This window comes from Aquarana catesbeiana, linkage group LG01, assembly GCF_042186555.1.
Source record: "Aquarana catesbeiana isolate 2022-GZ linkage group LG01, ASM4218655v1, whole genome shotgun sequence".
Taxonomy (NCBI): domain Eukaryota; kingdom Metazoa; phylum Chordata; class Amphibia; order Anura; family Ranidae; genus Aquarana; species Aquarana catesbeiana.
In genome coordinates, this window is record NC_133324.1 from 107815912 (window position 1) to 107832204 (window position 16293).

The 16293-nt window shown below is 43.9% G+C and overlaps 1 protein-coding gene across 1 annotated transcript in view; it reads left to right on the forward strand.

Moving 5' to 3' along the window:
• The window catches only part of LOC141133353 (mast cell protease 1A-like), a gene marked incomplete in the record, with an annotated part of 55157 nt that overhangs the window by 27603 nt on the left and 11261 nt on the right, over window positions 1-16293 (forward strand). The window contains 3 exon segments of the mRNA XM_073622694.1: window positions 5092-5233; window positions 5729-5870; window positions 9879-10139. Coding sequence (XP_073478795.1) covers window positions 5092-5233; window positions 5729-5870; window positions 9879-10139 — 545 coding nt within the window.

A 16293-nucleotide genomic window follows, 5' to 3' on the forward strand; every position in this document is an offset into this window, starting at 1 on the left:
TTCATCGTAGACCTTGTTGACTCCTCTCCAAATGTAGTGTTTATGGTTATGGCCAAAAAGCTAAATTTTGGTCTCATCACTTTGTGCCAGAAGGTTTTAGACTTGTCTCTGTGTTGTTTGGCGTACTGTAAGCGGGATACTTTGTGGCATTTGCGAAGTAATGGCTTTCTTCTGGCAACTCAACCATGCAGCCCATCTTTCTTCAAGTGCCTTCTTATTGTGCATTTTGAAACAGCCACACCGCATGTTTTCAGAGAGTCCTGTATTTCACCTGAAGTTATTTGTGGGTTTTTCTTTGCATCCCGAACAATTTTCCTGGCAGTTGTGGCTGAAATTTTAGTCGGTCTACCTGACCGTGGTTTGGTTTCAACAGAACCCCTCAATTTCCACTTCTTGATTAGAGTTTGAACACTGCTGATTGGCATTCTCAATACCTTGGATATCTTTTTATATCCCTTTCCTGTTTTATACAGTTCAACTACCTTTTCCCGCAGATCCTTTGACAATTCTTTCCCCATGGCTCAGAATCCAGAAACATCAGTGCAGCACTGGATGAAAGATGCAAGGGTCTGTCAGGAGTCCAGAAACTCATTGACCTTTTATACACACACACTAATTACAAGCAAACAGATCACAGGTGAGTACAGTTACCTTTAATAGCCATTCAAACCACTTTGTGTCAACTTGTGTGCATGTTATCAGGCCAAAATCACCAGGGTATGTAAACTTTTGATCAGGGACAGTTGGGTAGTTTCTGTTGCCATAATGATTTAAAAAAGAGTAAACACAGTTGATTGATAATAAATTCAAGATTAATCACTAACATTAATAAAGCAGCTGGCATAAATTGTATGGTAACAATAAAAAGCATTAAGGATGAATATATGCAGCGCTGAAATTATAAAGTAAGAGTCCATAGTGTTAAAACAGATACCTTGTTCAGGGAAACAGCTGGAACCACCCACGGTGTAGACAGAGTAAGGTGAGCATGGAATTGTGCTCTACCGAACGTCAAATCACCGGGCCTTTTACCAAAAAAAATGGACCACTGAGTTACAGGTGGTCAAACAAGTGTGATATATCCACAGCTCCACAGAATCACTTCAAATGGATCATAGATGGCTGGATCTTGTAGTCTCACCAAATGGAAAGTCATACATACATGTATGAAATACAAAAGAAAGAGAAAGAACAGGGCCAATTTGGAAACAGAGATGATAAATATAAACAATGGAAGTCATCAAAACAATCAAAAAATATAAAATAAAAAAATAGGAAATAGAAAAAATTTATAAAATTCCACAAACGGCTTAATCAAAGACTGACTGTGGAATAGAAGCAATGCTGCCATCTAGTGGTTGGAAACAGGTAATATATATAAAAATACAAATACATAAGAACATGAAAAAATTAGCTAATAATATATAGAAAAGGAGGAAGGTCTAGGGATTCAGCTATTGTTGCTAAACGCATTACCATCCCATTCTATATTTAAAGAGGGAGTCCACCTAAACTGCCTAAAAAAAAAAAAAAATATTAAAAGCCAGCAGCTACAAATACTGCAGTTGCTGACTTTTAATAAATGGCCACTTACCTGTTCCAGCGATGTCGGCAGCCGACGCCGAGAACCCGCTCGGTTCTTGGCAGCTGCCGCCGCCATCCTAGGTAAGGGAATCAGGAAGTGAAGCGTTGCGGCTTCACTTCCCGGTTCCCTACTGCGCATGCGCGAGTCGCACTGCGCATCGTAACTGGTCCCCGCTATCTCCTGGGACCTGTGTGTTTCCCAGGAGACAGCGCGGAGGGACAGGAAGAGGCATAGACCCCCCCCCCCGAAAGGTGCCAAATGTGACACCAGAGGGGGGGAGGGTTCAGAAAAGTGGAAGTTCCATTTTTGTGTGGAACTCCGCTTTAAGCCAAATGGTCTATAAGATTTTAAACAAAAAATCCACCAAGTCTCCATCTTTGAGATCTCTCTCCTGATATGGCTGCCTCTCCAATGAGGATCAAACCTATCCATAGCAATAAAGAATGTACCCTATAAACTCTTATTATGGCACAAAGTGTAATGTTTTGATAGACCATGGTTCAAAAAATCTTAACGAATATTCACCAAATGCTCCTTGAGCCTGGTTTCTAGCTTGCAAATAGTGCGACCCACATAATGTGGGCTGCAAGGGCACATAAATAAACCACATGCTTGGTCGAGCAAGTAATGAAAGATCCCACATCATACGTTCGACCGTAACATTAAAACTGAAGGTGAGATGCTTTCTTTCCCTAAGGCAATTATTTTGGCAAACCTCGCACTTTCTACACCGATAGTAGCCCTTAAAGTCTCCAAAGAAACTTGGTCTTACTGGAGGTTTAATTACATTTGGGGCTATCTGGAGTCTCAGAGGGGGTGCACCTCTATAGGTTGATTGATAATAAATGGCTTCAGCCAAACACTAACCATGAGTGAAAGAAATGTGTTTTGTGTTATCATTCATATTCTCTGAAAAATGTGCAAGAAATCATAAATTCTGCCAGGGTATGTAAACTTATGAGCACAACTGTATATTAAATAATATGCAAAGTGGTTGGAGGGAAGCTTCAGAATGGCAAATATGTTTTTATTACAAATTATGTGAGCAGACTGCAGTTCCTCTTTAAGAATTCATCATATGTACTATTTATGTTATTGCCATCATATACAATGTCCCAGCTTTGTACTATTAAATTATTTTTAAATGCTGTTATCAGGTGGATTAGTTCTGAAGTTGTCATATACTGCAAAAACTGGCAGATAGTCACTAATGTCATTTAAATAATAGTCCACTTATTATACTGTTTACAGTATCATTCGTAAATATGTTATTTAATTTAAGTGACACAGTGAGAAGGTATCCTAGTGGGTCTGGTGATTTTCAGATACAGATGCATACTATATATAGTGTTAATAAAATCATCTGTCATTTTATGTTTTTTTTTTATAAAAAAATCCCTCTCCAGTCCCTAAACAGCTCAATACTAGAACCTGGTAGTCATCTTGGAACAGGAAGGGGCCATCCCCAAACTGTTCCCACAAATTTGGGAGCATGAAATTGTCCAAAATGTCTTGGTATGCTGACACCTTCACTGGAACTAAGAGGCCAAGCCCAAGCCCTGAAAAACAACCCCACACCATAATCCCTCCTCCACCAAGTTATTTGGACCAGTGCACAAATTAAGGTCCATAAAGACATGGAGTGAGTTTGGGGTGGAGGAATCTGACTGGCCTGCACAGAGTTCTGACCTCAACCTGATAGAACACCTTTGGGATGAATTAGAGCTGAGAGCCAGGCCTTCTTCTCCACATCAGTGCATGACCTCACAAATGCGCTTCTGGAAGAAAGGTCAAAAATTCCCATAGACACACTCCTAAACCTTGTGGACAGCCTTCCCAGAAGAGTTGAAGCTGTTATAGCTGCAAAGGGTGAGCCAACTCAATATTGAACCCTACGGACTAAGACTGGGATTTCCTTAAAGTTCATGTGTATATAAAGGCAGGCGTCCCAATACTTTTAGTAATATAGTGTATATTAAGGGCTCAGGGTGCCCAAACTGATACTTTTGTTTTTGGGGAATGCTGAATCACACAGCAGCTTCTTGAATGAAACTTTAAGGACCCATTCAGAATTATGCAGTTCATTGCACTGTGTTAACTTGTGTTATATTGCACATTAATGCCGGTTTTGTTAGGGTAACCTATTCATTATCAATAGGCTGTCAATACACTACAGTGGGTCAGAAACCACACCTGATCCTTTTTTCTGTGCAACACACCAAAATGCATTGTATGTGCATTGTAGTGCACTACACAATCTGCTACTCTGTAATGAATTGGGGTGAAAGTAGTTAGCAGCACAAATAGAGAGGGTTAATCTCCGTGCAAAAACAGACAGCATTGGAAATTATTCAGGATGGCCTTAAAGGTGGCCACAGATTGTGGGCCCACTATCATGGGTTTGCGGCCACTGCCCATCTGCTCTCCCTTTAAATGCACAGGCAAGGTTACCCCAGGTTTTTGATTTGTCTTACCTGTGCAGGTAAATGGTAATTGGTGTATTATGTCACATGTTCCTTTCAGAATTTTCCAGAATTCAGGGATTTAGTATAAAAGACAGCCATCCATTGGGATCTTTTGCAGTTGGTCAGCAACACAGGGCAGTGAGGAACACACCCTCCGTGCCTTGGTGTAGGCACTTTATGTGGTATGTCACCCTTGATCAAAGGGAGACTTGTTCATTAAATTGTATTTGTGCTTGAGTCCTTTTGACTAACCATCTGGTTATATTTCAATACTTGTGGAACAATTCATTGAAATGTGTATTCTATTTTATTTTAACAAACCAATAAAGTGCCATGGCCAATTTTCTTGGCAAATGCTTGTCTGGCGCTGATTATTAGTACATGTAATGTTTATTGTGGTTTGTGGGGGGGGTTGGGGGCTGCAATCCAATGCCTTACCATTTTCAGATCTATCCAAATCTATACAAAAAAAGGATTGCCTTTATATATACTTTAATTTGTATGGATCAATTTTCTCATCCCTGGTGTGTACTGAACCTAAGCAGACAAAATGTAGTAACTGGCTCATCTATAGAGCCACCTCCTGTTTTTTTGTGTATTGAACCCCCTCTTTGTGTTGATGGAATACTAAAAAAGAAGAATTTTATACCGAATTGCCAGACCTTCATATGTTTTCTACCTCTGTTCTACCACAAATAAGATGCAGGATAGTGGACCCATATATTTTAGTATGTCATTTATAAATTACCATGTAATGCTTATACAAAAACCATGTGTAAACTTTGAATTTCATGGTGTTAAATGTGAGTTACAAGTGAGATTTAGAGGCCTACTGCAACACTATTTCCACAATTAGACTATAGTATTGCTGTGAACAGTCTAGCAATGTCATAATTATCTGTACATATAAAATCTGAAGTGTCCATTATTTCTGTGGAGTTGTCTATATAATAGAAGTTGTGGTTAGAAGTACTAAGAGAAGCTCAGCTCTTTCATGTGCATACTTCATAAATGGTGCTCAGTAATAACTATTTTGTCTAGATGTCTGCTCTGGAATTGTAGGAGGGAGAGAAGCAAATCCACACTCCAGACCTTACATGGCCATAGTACATTCTGGGAAATCATTCTGTGGAGGCATTTTAATTAAAGATGACTGGGTTCTAACTGCTGCCCATTGTATTTTGTAAGTATTCTTTTTTTGTTGGCAAGATAACATATCTGTAAAGAAGAGGTGCAACTCATAGTGGTTGCAGGACTCATAGACACAGGATAATGTATAGGATAACAACATCTTTGTCTGATCAGCAGACAGACTGGCTGCATTAGGGTACAAATTCCATGCTTAGGTGCAAAAATACAAATATTTAGAAGGAGGTATAGGAGGGTTGTTCTGCATGAAATTCAGGGTGAATGAGACTTACTATTGTGTTAACACAACAACTAGACTTATGAGTTGCCTATTGCAAATTTTAACTTGTTACATTTCATCATTCCAAGATGTAAAAGCCCTGGCTTCTATGGACTATAGCTTAAAGAGTAATATGACTATAAAATTAGGAAAGGGTAGGACACCTATACCTGTCCTATGCCCACCTATATTATTTTTTAGACAAGGTATGCTTGGGTTTACTATCTTCTATTACATGTGAAGTTCATATTTCTAACCTCTTGTTTCCAGAAATGAAACAAAAACCACAGTGACCCTGGGTGCACATTACAGAGACCGTGGATCTCATTTACAGATTATTGCTGTAAAAAGATCTATCACACATGAGGATTTCAACAGGAAAAACTTCCAAAATGACATTCAGCTTTTGCAGGTATGATCTATCTATCTATCTACAGTGCCTTGAAAAAGTATTAATACCCCTTGAAATTCTCCACATTTTGTCATGTTACAATCAAAAACGTAAATGTGTTTTAATTGGATTTTATGTGATAGACCAACACAAAGTGGCACATAATTGTGAAGTGGAAGGAAAACGATAAATGGTTTTCATTTTTTTTACAAATAAATATGTGAAAAGTGTGGTGTGCATTTGTATTCAGTCCCCCTGAGTCAATACTTTGTAGAACCACGATTCACTGCAATTACAGCTGCAAGTCTTTTTGGGGATGTCTCTACCAGCTTTGCACATCTAGAGAGTGACATTTTTGCCCATTCTTCTTTGCAAAATAGCTCAAGCTCTGTCTGATTGGATGGAGAGCGTCCGTGAACAGCAATTTTCAAGTCTTGCCCCAGATTCTCAATTGCATTTAGGTTGGGCAGCATGGTGGTGTAGTGGGTAGCACTCTCACCTAGCAATAAAAAGGGTTGCTAGTTCAAATCCCAACCACGACACTACCTGCCTGGAGTTTGCATGTTCTTCCTGTGCCTGCCTGGGTTTCCTCCAGGTACTCTGGTTTCCTCCCACACTCCAAAGACATGCTGATAGGTTAATTGGCTTCTATCCAAAATTGGCCCTAGTATATGAATGTGAGTTGAGGACCTTGGTTTGTGGGCTCCTTGAGGGTAGGGACCAATGTGTGTGTGCGATGTATGTGTGGAGTGCTGTGTAAATTGACAGCGCTATATGGGTACCTTAAATAAATAGGGATAATTGTAGACACGCATCCACCCTCTCTCAGGATGGACTGGTGTCTTTATGCAACGTTTGTAACTATGTCTGGATTTTGACTGGGCCATTCTAACACATGAATATGCTTTGATCTAAACCATTCCATTGTAGCTCTGGCTGTATGTTTAGGGTCCTTGTCTTGCTGAAAGGTAAACCTCTGCCCCAGTCTCAAGTCTTTTGCAGACTCTAACAGGTTTTCTTCTAAGATTGCCCTGTATTTGGCTCCATCCATCTTCCCATCAATTCTGACCAGCTTCCCTGTCCCTGCTGAGGAAAAGCATCCCCACAACATGATGCTGCCACCACCATGTTTAACGGTGTGGATGGTGTGTTCAGGGTGATATGCAGAGTTTTCCACCATACACAGCGTTTGGCTTTTAGCCCAAAAAGTTAAATTTGGGTCTCATCTGACCAGAGCACCTTCTTCCACATGTTTGCTGTGTCCCCCACATGGCTTCTCGCAAACTACAAACGGGACTTCTCATGACTTTCAACAAATGGCTTTCTTCTTGCCACTCTTCCTTAAAGGCCAGATTTGTGGAGTGCACGAACAGTAGTTGTCCTGTGGACAGATTGTCCCACCTGAGCTGTGGATCTCTGCAGCTCCTCAAGAGTTACCATGGGCCAACTTGGCTGCTTCTCTGATTAATGTTCTACATGCCCGGCCTGTTAGTTTAGGTGGATGACCATGTCTTGGTAGGTTTGCAGCTGTGCCATACTCTTACCATTTTTGGGTGACGGATTAAACAGTGTGTCAGGGACGTGCCGGTGCCCGTCGGGCAAACATGTGTGCGCGCGTGCGCACGAGGGGCTTTTCCAGGGCAGTTCAGCTGAATTCCTCACCAGGGGCGCTGGCGCGCTCCTGCGTGCGCCCGTGCACGCTAGCGCTGTTTGGCGCCAAGGACTCTTTAAAAGGTTGTCAGATGCTTCCATCAGGTGCTGTTCGTCTGCAGCTCTGCACCTGAGTTCCTGTATCCTGCCTGTTGTTGTTATTTGCTATTGACCCGGCTACGTCTGCTATTCTTCTATCCCCAACCCGACCCGGCTTGCCTGACTCTGCTTATATCTTGTGACCTGTTGCTGAACCTCTGCCTGCCTGACCATTCTGTGATCATCCCTCCTGCCATATACCTGCCTGATCTCCTGCCAAACGGACTGTCTGACTCTGCTTTGCCTGTGTCCTGTGACGCTGCTTCCAGCCTGCTCTTCCAGCTCCAGGTTCTGCTGCGGCCATATCATCTACCTGCCTGCTTACTAATCAGCTTCTACCTGCCTGCATTCGCAGCTCAGCCATCCCGGAGGGACGTCTTCCCAGCTCCTGTGTCGGCCACCACCAGGACCCGCACCAGGCACTCCTACCCACTGTGCTCAAGAGACCACTGTTCCCACTCCAGTGGCTCCTGAACCAGCGCTTAGGAGAGGTCTTCTTCTACCAGTCGGGCTCAACTACCAGGTACCTAACACAGTGCTCCGTGAGGTGGTCAAAGCTTGGGATATTTTTTTTATAACCTAACCCTGCTTTAAACTTCTCCACATCTTCATCCCTGACCTGTCTGGTGTTTTCCTTGGCCTTCATGATGCTATTTGTTCACTAAGGTTCTCTAACAAACCTCCGAGGGCTTCACAGAACAGCTGTAATTATACTGAGATGAAATTAAACACAGGTGTACTCTATTTACTATTTAAGTGACTTCTGAAGGCAATTGGTCCCACTAGATTTTAGTTAGAGGTATCAGAGCAAAGGGGGCTGAATACAAATGCACACCACACTTTTCGCATATTTATTTTTATCATTTTCTTTCCACTTCACAATTATGTGCCACTTTGTGTTAGTCTATCATATAAAATCCCAATAAAATAAATTTACGTCTTTGGTTGTAATATGACAAAATGTGGAAAATTTCAAGGGGTGTGAATACTTTTTCAAGGCACTGTATCTGCAGCACTACACCCGTAGGGGTTGCAGATGACTGGGTTCTCCACTCCTACACAGTCAGGCAACAAGTATTCTCCACACTTTCTCCAGACACAAGGATCAGTCTTTGTCTTGGTTTTTTCTTTCTTTTATTAGGGGTAATAACTTAGATGGAGAACAGGAATTATGGGATGTCCAACTTGATAGCAACAAAACCAGGGACAACTTCCTCCCTATGTACAACTCTGATTCCTCTTCTTTTCTATGTCCATCTCTGATTGATTCCTCTCTTGTTAACTGACAGTCTCCAATAGAAAAACAAAAGCCCCATAAGGGCTAGGAAGTCTGAGTCCCTTTTGAAATTAGCACACCATGTTGTAGACTGCATCCTGGAGTACCTCCAACTCCCCTGTAGACACTTTTCCTAGCTCTATCAAACGCTGGAAATGCCAGCCCACTTAGCTGCTTCTCCACCAGTATGCCTGACTGCTCCAGAGATCTCCCAGGGCAAGGTTAGGGAAGATTTAGGCATCCCGCTTCCAGAGAGACCTGCTACATGTGGCAGTCTCTCCCCTTGTAAGTCACTGGCCATGCTGTAGCACTCACTCTGTCCTCCTTGCTCCCATAGTTTATGCATAGTTTAGTCTCTACAGTCCCCTATAACATCAGAGTGTCTAGCTCTGATCCACTACTTTCGTAAAACAGTTCAAAACACAAACAGCTATTTGCTATTATCCTCAAACAACATCCCTCTCAGTCAAGTGAAGTGTAGCTCTCATAACACAGGTTAACAGCCGGAGGGATCCAAGACTCAAGGAAAAAGGGTCACCCACTGGTAATGGAGAACCCTGGTACCAATTAGGGACCTCCCCACCATATCTGGGTCTTCTGGAGAAGCTGCATGCAATTTGGTTTCTCACACACTGGTTCTGACAGTGGAGAACCCCCACTTGCCCAGCTACCTCTTCATCAGGTATGTCCTCTCTGAGCTGCTGAAGGAGGAAAGCTGAAAAACTCTAAATACCTGGTTGTGTTCAGGTACCCAGGGAGTTGTGGGAAATGGGAGTTAAAAGGGGCATACGCCTGCATTTGAGCATGGTCAGTGAATGGTCACTCAGCTACACCATCATTTCTTTTCTATAAATACCTATCATTGATGATTCATTAATTTAATTCACCAGGTAGAATCACCCCCTAGGGTACACATACTAAACCACAGCTCTATAGCAAAACATAGCAACTTCATTGTATGATTTACCATTATAATGAAGAGATTTATTTTTTATTCATTTCAGCTGGCACGTAGGACAGAGCTGGGAAAATATGTCAATTACACAATACTACCAAAGACATATGAAGATGTTGCAGATGGAACAGTCTGTGAAACTGCTGGCTGGGGAAGAATTGAAAATAGCAGACTGGCTGATAGGTTAATGGAAGTCAATGTCACAATTCTAAACAGAATGAAATGTAGCAGAAAATGGAAAAAGAAATATCAAATAACTAATGAAATGCTGTGTACCATTGTAGGACGTGAAAAGAAAGATGTTTGCAAGGTAAATGTAATTATCTGTATTAAAAATTATAAAAAAAGTGCTGCAAACATAGTGTGCCTTATATCAAATAAGCCCACTGACCAGGTGTATGACAAATAAAGATCTGACCATCCTGCCACAGTTCCAAATAAACTTGAAAGTTCAGTCTTTCCATTGTGCATGAAAAGTGTTAAACTAAAGATTAGTTCTTCCTGCAACAATTTTAAATAAACTTCTCAAAAAAAGGTTTTCTCCACCGAGAATAAAAAGTTAATCTACCCGTACATAGGCTATCCTCCCTTCAGTCCATCATAAATACCGCTTCCAGACTTGTACTCCTCACCAACCACTCTGTGTCTGCTATGTCTCTCTGGCAATCTCTCCACTGCCTCCGCTAACCCAACAAGCACATTTCCAACAAGCAAAATTCAAAATACTAAAGCCATTCCCAATCTGCAACTAGCTACATCACTAATTTTGTTTCAAAATACTACCCGAACTGTTCTCTTCGCTCCTTCCAAGACTTCCTGTTCTCTTGTCACCTACTCCCACACTCGCCTCCAGGACTTCTCTATATCCTGTCTCATCTTCTGGAACTACTTACCCCAAACTGTCCAACTATCTCCTATTCTACTGTGACCATAGACTGTGGGAAAGACCCTATGACTAAGCCCTGTGGGTGGGGCGAAATGTGTCAGGGGTGTGGCCTGGGAGCTGGCTGGCTGAAGCTATTTTTACTCAGCAGCTTCTTTGGTGTGCGACGCTTCCTTCTTGCCTTCTCTACATAACTCCTAACGCAAACTCGTCACTTCCGGGTCCTGTATGTTACATCCATCTTTCCAGTATATCCAGAACGAGGCGTGGATCGCACGCTGCCGCGATTTTGATATACCAACCCGCACGTGCTGCAGACACCTTAGTGCTGGGAATAGCACAGTCACATGTGAGTGCAATCTTTGTCAATTTTTAAACCATTTTTAATAAAACTTACCACACTATTAGAGTTCTTCTTTGTGTCCTTGGTGGAGTCTGTACCCTTATACTCAGCCTTTCTTGGAGGGGGTCTCATAGTGAGATGTCTACCTAGGATCCACTTAGTCCATTCAATCAAAGCGCAATCTGACCTACTGTAAAAAGTGGTCAAACATTTCTGGTGAGTTGCCATCTACCTCATGAGCACTCGCGGTGAAGCTTGTATTTGAAGGAACATCAAACAAGAAGATTTTATATGTATATAGTGGGGTTGTCACTTTGGACTTTATTAGTTTGCTTGTTTGCACATGATATACGTATACCAATTCATATGATGTATTCAATCATGATGTTTTATAGCGCCAACACCTTTACCTTTGCCTATTCACATATCTCCTATTCAGGTGAAGACCCATCTCTTCAGGGAGGCCTATCCAGCCTCTAATTAACTTTCAAATGACTTTTAATTTCTCCATTAGCTCATCCCCACAGTTATTACCTTTTGCATAGGCGTAGCAAAAGGGGTTGCAGTGTCGACCCCACTCATGCTCCAGGGGGCTCAGGCAGCAAGAGGAACAGGGACAGGAGGGACAATGGTGGCATTTAGTAGACCCAGATGAGCTGTATTTTCTTGCAGCTGAAAGACCCCTTCTCCCTCTCCCGCTGGCATTCAGCTGCTGCAGGAAAATACAGCTGATCGGTTCTAGTAAATACCACTGCCACTCCTCCTGTCCCCGTTTTTCTTGCTGCCTGGGCCCCTGTGTGCTCCCCTGGTCTCCAGGTCAATGCCGGCAGCGGCATGAATTCCTTCATCTGCTAGTGTGGCAGTTGCATCGGGCTCAGCTTTTCACAGACAGTGTACCCTTTTGCTTTTTCATCTGGCCAGCAGCTTCGGGTGTCTCTTTTCTCCCCCTCCCCCCAGCGATTCCCAGTTTCCACTCCATGTTGTGGACAGTTCTGGATTCACATCAAGTACCCTCAGAATCAGGTGCTTGGGGGGGTCCCCTGCAGTTCCCCAACCACTCCTGCAGTTTCCAGCGCTCCTCTAGCGCGTTGCAGGGTTCAAGGCGGAACCCCCTGAGGCAGAGCATGTTACTACTGTGGGTGGGATCTGTACTGCTTCAATTACAGGGGATGAATAGGAGAGGAGAGTCGGTGGGGATCGAAGCAGTACACATCCCACCAGCACAAGCAGCAGTGGTAAGATCATGCCCGGATCTAGGGGGTGCTGGGGTGGGCTCCCCCCATTCTAAGCCCTCCCCCCCTTCCAAGTCTTCCACCACCCCTGATACTTGCCGGCAATCTCCCATCCCCGCATGGTACACATCTTGAGCACAGCACTAACACCTCCTCCTCCCCATCCCTTACAGCTACAATGTGCACAGTGTATAGCTAGTTACTGCAACTAAGTCGCCATTCCGACCATGAAATTTCACAGGTCGGAACTACAACCAGTAGCTAGCTATACACTGTGCACATCATGTCTGTGTAAGAGGGAATCAGATTTCAGCTGCAGTGTGTGCTGTGTGGGGAGCAGGAGTTTTTTTAGTGCCTGTGCTCAGGATGTCTCCAGTGCAGGGATGGGAGAAAGAGCTCTGCCTAGTGCACTGCCAGCAGCGACCCCTGTGCTGTGCCCTCCTGCCTGTCCTGTGCCCTTCTGTCCACCCTGTGCTATGCCCTCCTGCCCTTGCTGCAATGTGCCCTCCTGTCTACCCTTTTCCCTGCCCTCCCTGTATTGTGCCCTCCTGCTCTCCCTGTACTGTGCCCTCCTGCCCTCCCTGTACTCCGCCCTCCCTGTACTCTGCCCTCCTGCCCACCCTGCACTGTGCCCTTCTGCCCTCCCTGTACTGTGCCCTATTGCCCGCCCTGTAATGTGCCCTCCTGCCCACCCTGTACTGTGCCCTCTTGCCCTTGCTGTAATGTGCCCCTCTGCCTGCCCTGTACTCTGCCTGCCCTCCCTGTACTGTGCCCCCCTGCCCTCCCTGTATCCTCCTGCCCGCTTTGTACTATGCCCTCCTGCGCTCCCTGTACTGTAGCCTCCTGCCCGCCCTATACTCTTCCCTCCTGCCCTCCATGTACTGTGCCCTCCTGCACTCCCTGTACTGTGCCCTCCTGCCAGGGGCGGACTGACCATTGAGCCACACGGGCACTGCCCGAGGGTCCTGGGCCACTAGGGGGCCCCATCAGGGTTGCCAGCCTCAGTAAAACCAGGGACAGTATGTATAAATCTGTGTTTTTTTTTTTTACAATACTGTGTGTACATGTATGTGTATACTGTGTGATTGTATACTGTGTGTGTGTATACTGTGTGGCCCCATAGTCTCTGATTGCCTGGGGGCCCCATAATCTCCTATTGCCCAGGGGCCCCATGAGTTTCAGTCCGCCCCTGCCTCCTGCCCTCCCTTTATATAAGTAGTAAAGTGAAGCAGCGCTATAAACTATAACCAATACTAAAACAATATAAAGTGCTAAATCACAAATATAATAATAAAGTGCAAATGCGATAAACAAATCCTATGTCAATGTGCAAAAGTGCAATCATATATCATCAAAAATAGTCCAATGACAATAGAAAAAATGTGTATCAAATATCACAATGATTGAAAGTCTCTTCAATTGTGCAAAATAGGTGTAAAAACAGGAGGGGGGAGGGAGGAGGAAAAAGTGTCCAAGTGCAAATCAGCAGGATAGAATGTGATGATAGCCTGTAGATAAACTTCATCAATCCACACCCAGTGTGTTCTAGCCTCTCACCTCAGGGATAGACTCCAATGGGTCTAGTCATGCATCAAGATGTTGGATCCTGGTGAACTGTGCTGTCTTCCTCTTGAATGGAAATATCCCAGCAGGATAAGGAGCAACTGCAGCCTCAAGTGATGGATGGATATTTTCCCATGTGATCCATGTTCCACAACAAACTCTTCCGATATTATCTCCTGATCCAGGATGTTACATAAAGGATATAGGAGCCTCCATAGTGTAGTAGTTTAAAATAAATTGTAGGTCTTTTATTTAAAATAGACAAAATAACATCTAAAAATGGCAAAGCCAGCAGCATACATGAAAAATATGTTTCAAACACAAAGACTTCCGGTCTCGGCCGTGACCGGAAGTGACATCACCCGGCTCCTCCCTGTGCTCTCCTGCCCTCCCTGTACTGTAACCTCTTGCCCGACCTGTACAGTGCCCTCTTGCCCACCCTGTACTGTGCCCTCCTGCCCACCCTGTACTGTGCCCTTCTTCCTATTGTTGCCTATTAATTCAATGCTATGTTATTCTATGTACAGTGTTATAAGTTAGCATTTGGCGCCATCTAGCGGCCAAGATTGTGAATGGACTTTATTTTACTTTTTCTTTCTGGAGAAGAAGATAGGAAGTGACTATCTTGTTTATAGTTCCACATTAACTTGACCTACCCACTAATGACCTCCCATGAGCACCAAGAGAACTGAACTGCATTGTGGGAAGGCTATAAAAGAACTCGGTGCAGCCATCTTGGCTGTCTTGGGAACGCATGGCCAGCCTGTGAGGATCTGTGTGGAGGTTTCCAGTGAAGCTGGCCTACATCCACTGTGGGGCGATCTGATCAGCAATCCTGTGACACATAAGTGAGCTTGACTGACGGCGAGGCAAGACTGGGAAGGAGCCAGAGAAGCCTGTTGGAGTCATCTGAGAGTCCCAGAACATCTCGTTGAGTGGAGTAGCGTAGCAGTGTCGGCCAGCCGGAAACAGGACCCTGTGCACCGGAGCAGAACTGTTCTACATTGCAGACCTGGTTGGGTGAGAGGGCTGCTGCCCAAAAGTTTCTTTGACGCACTTTTACACACCTGCATTTATAACACAGTGTTGGTGGGACCTGTAGTCCCACAGAGGAAATTCAAAGGATTAAGACTGAGTTCAAAATAAGCCTCAAGCCTGTACCTCATTACAATTCTGATACTGTGTTATAGGCACCAGAGATAGTTGCAGTGCTGCTGTAGCACAACATCAGTTCAACATTCAGTTTGCTTTGACCTGGGAGTTGTTAACCATTGGATTGCAATTTACTTTACACATAGCTAGCAGAAGAAAGAAGAAAAGAAGGACTGTCTCATAAACCGCAAGGCTTTGTGTTTCATTGCCCTTTAAAGTTACTGTAATATAAAGCAGTGGGAGCTCCCTAGGGATTGTACTATACTTTGTTAAAATAGCATTTGCTTTCTCTACAGTTACAAAGCATGCTGAGGGTGGGACAATGCCCATAGTGAAGTCAGTTCACTCTGTCATTTGTCCCATTTCCTAGACGCATTGCTAAGAGATTAATTTAAACACTTTACATTTGTATAGTACTTTATTGTGGATTAAATTTGTTGGCTGTCACACTACGTTGGTCTGACAGTACAACTACTGTAATCATTATTTTGAAGCAAGTACAGTAAAACATAACTCTTGTTTAAGTATTCCTGTGTGGAGTGTTGCTTCTTTTGAACTGTTGACCAGGTGCAAGCTGGAGGTTACAGGTAAAAACAAAAAGGTATATTATGTTATATATTGTGAAATTGTCTTTAAGTTTTACTGCACACTAATATTATACCACAGCTGTGTTAAGGGTATTGAGTTTGTGCTGTTACACATAATGTAACCCGAAGTGTCAGAGGTAAGGGTTTGGGATAGCCAGTGGGAAAATGAACAACTTAGCAGCTCCTACGGGGGTAGTGCGCTACATGTGTGTTTCTTTTCTTCCTGTGTGAGGACTCAGAGCAAAGCATCATGGAACATGTAGTTCAGAATGCAGAAGTGGCACTGCCAGCAGGACTCATTTGAACTACAAGGAACAGAATGCTGAGTGCACCGAACAGACTGCTGGGAGAGGATATAAATAGGGCAGGCGCGGCCTAGATCGCTCTCTCTGGACACCGTTCTGACTCTGCCAGCAAGAGGTCTGTGTGACAGGGAGTTGCTGTCGATTAGCAGCCTACACAGCGGGGAGCCGGACAGCTATACGCAGAGGGATCTCTGCGGACAGCATCGCTTCTTCAGTGCAGTGGACCGGCGGGTGTTCCGGATCATCCAGAGGCGCCTGCAATTCAGATTCCAGTGAGGTGCAGCGTGGCGCGGCGGCCACCATTTTACGAAGCAAAGACACAGAGAGAGAGAGTTCCGGACGGAGTCTTCTCACCATCTGCACCGTGATCTATCCATCTGATATTGGAGTGGTGAGTGG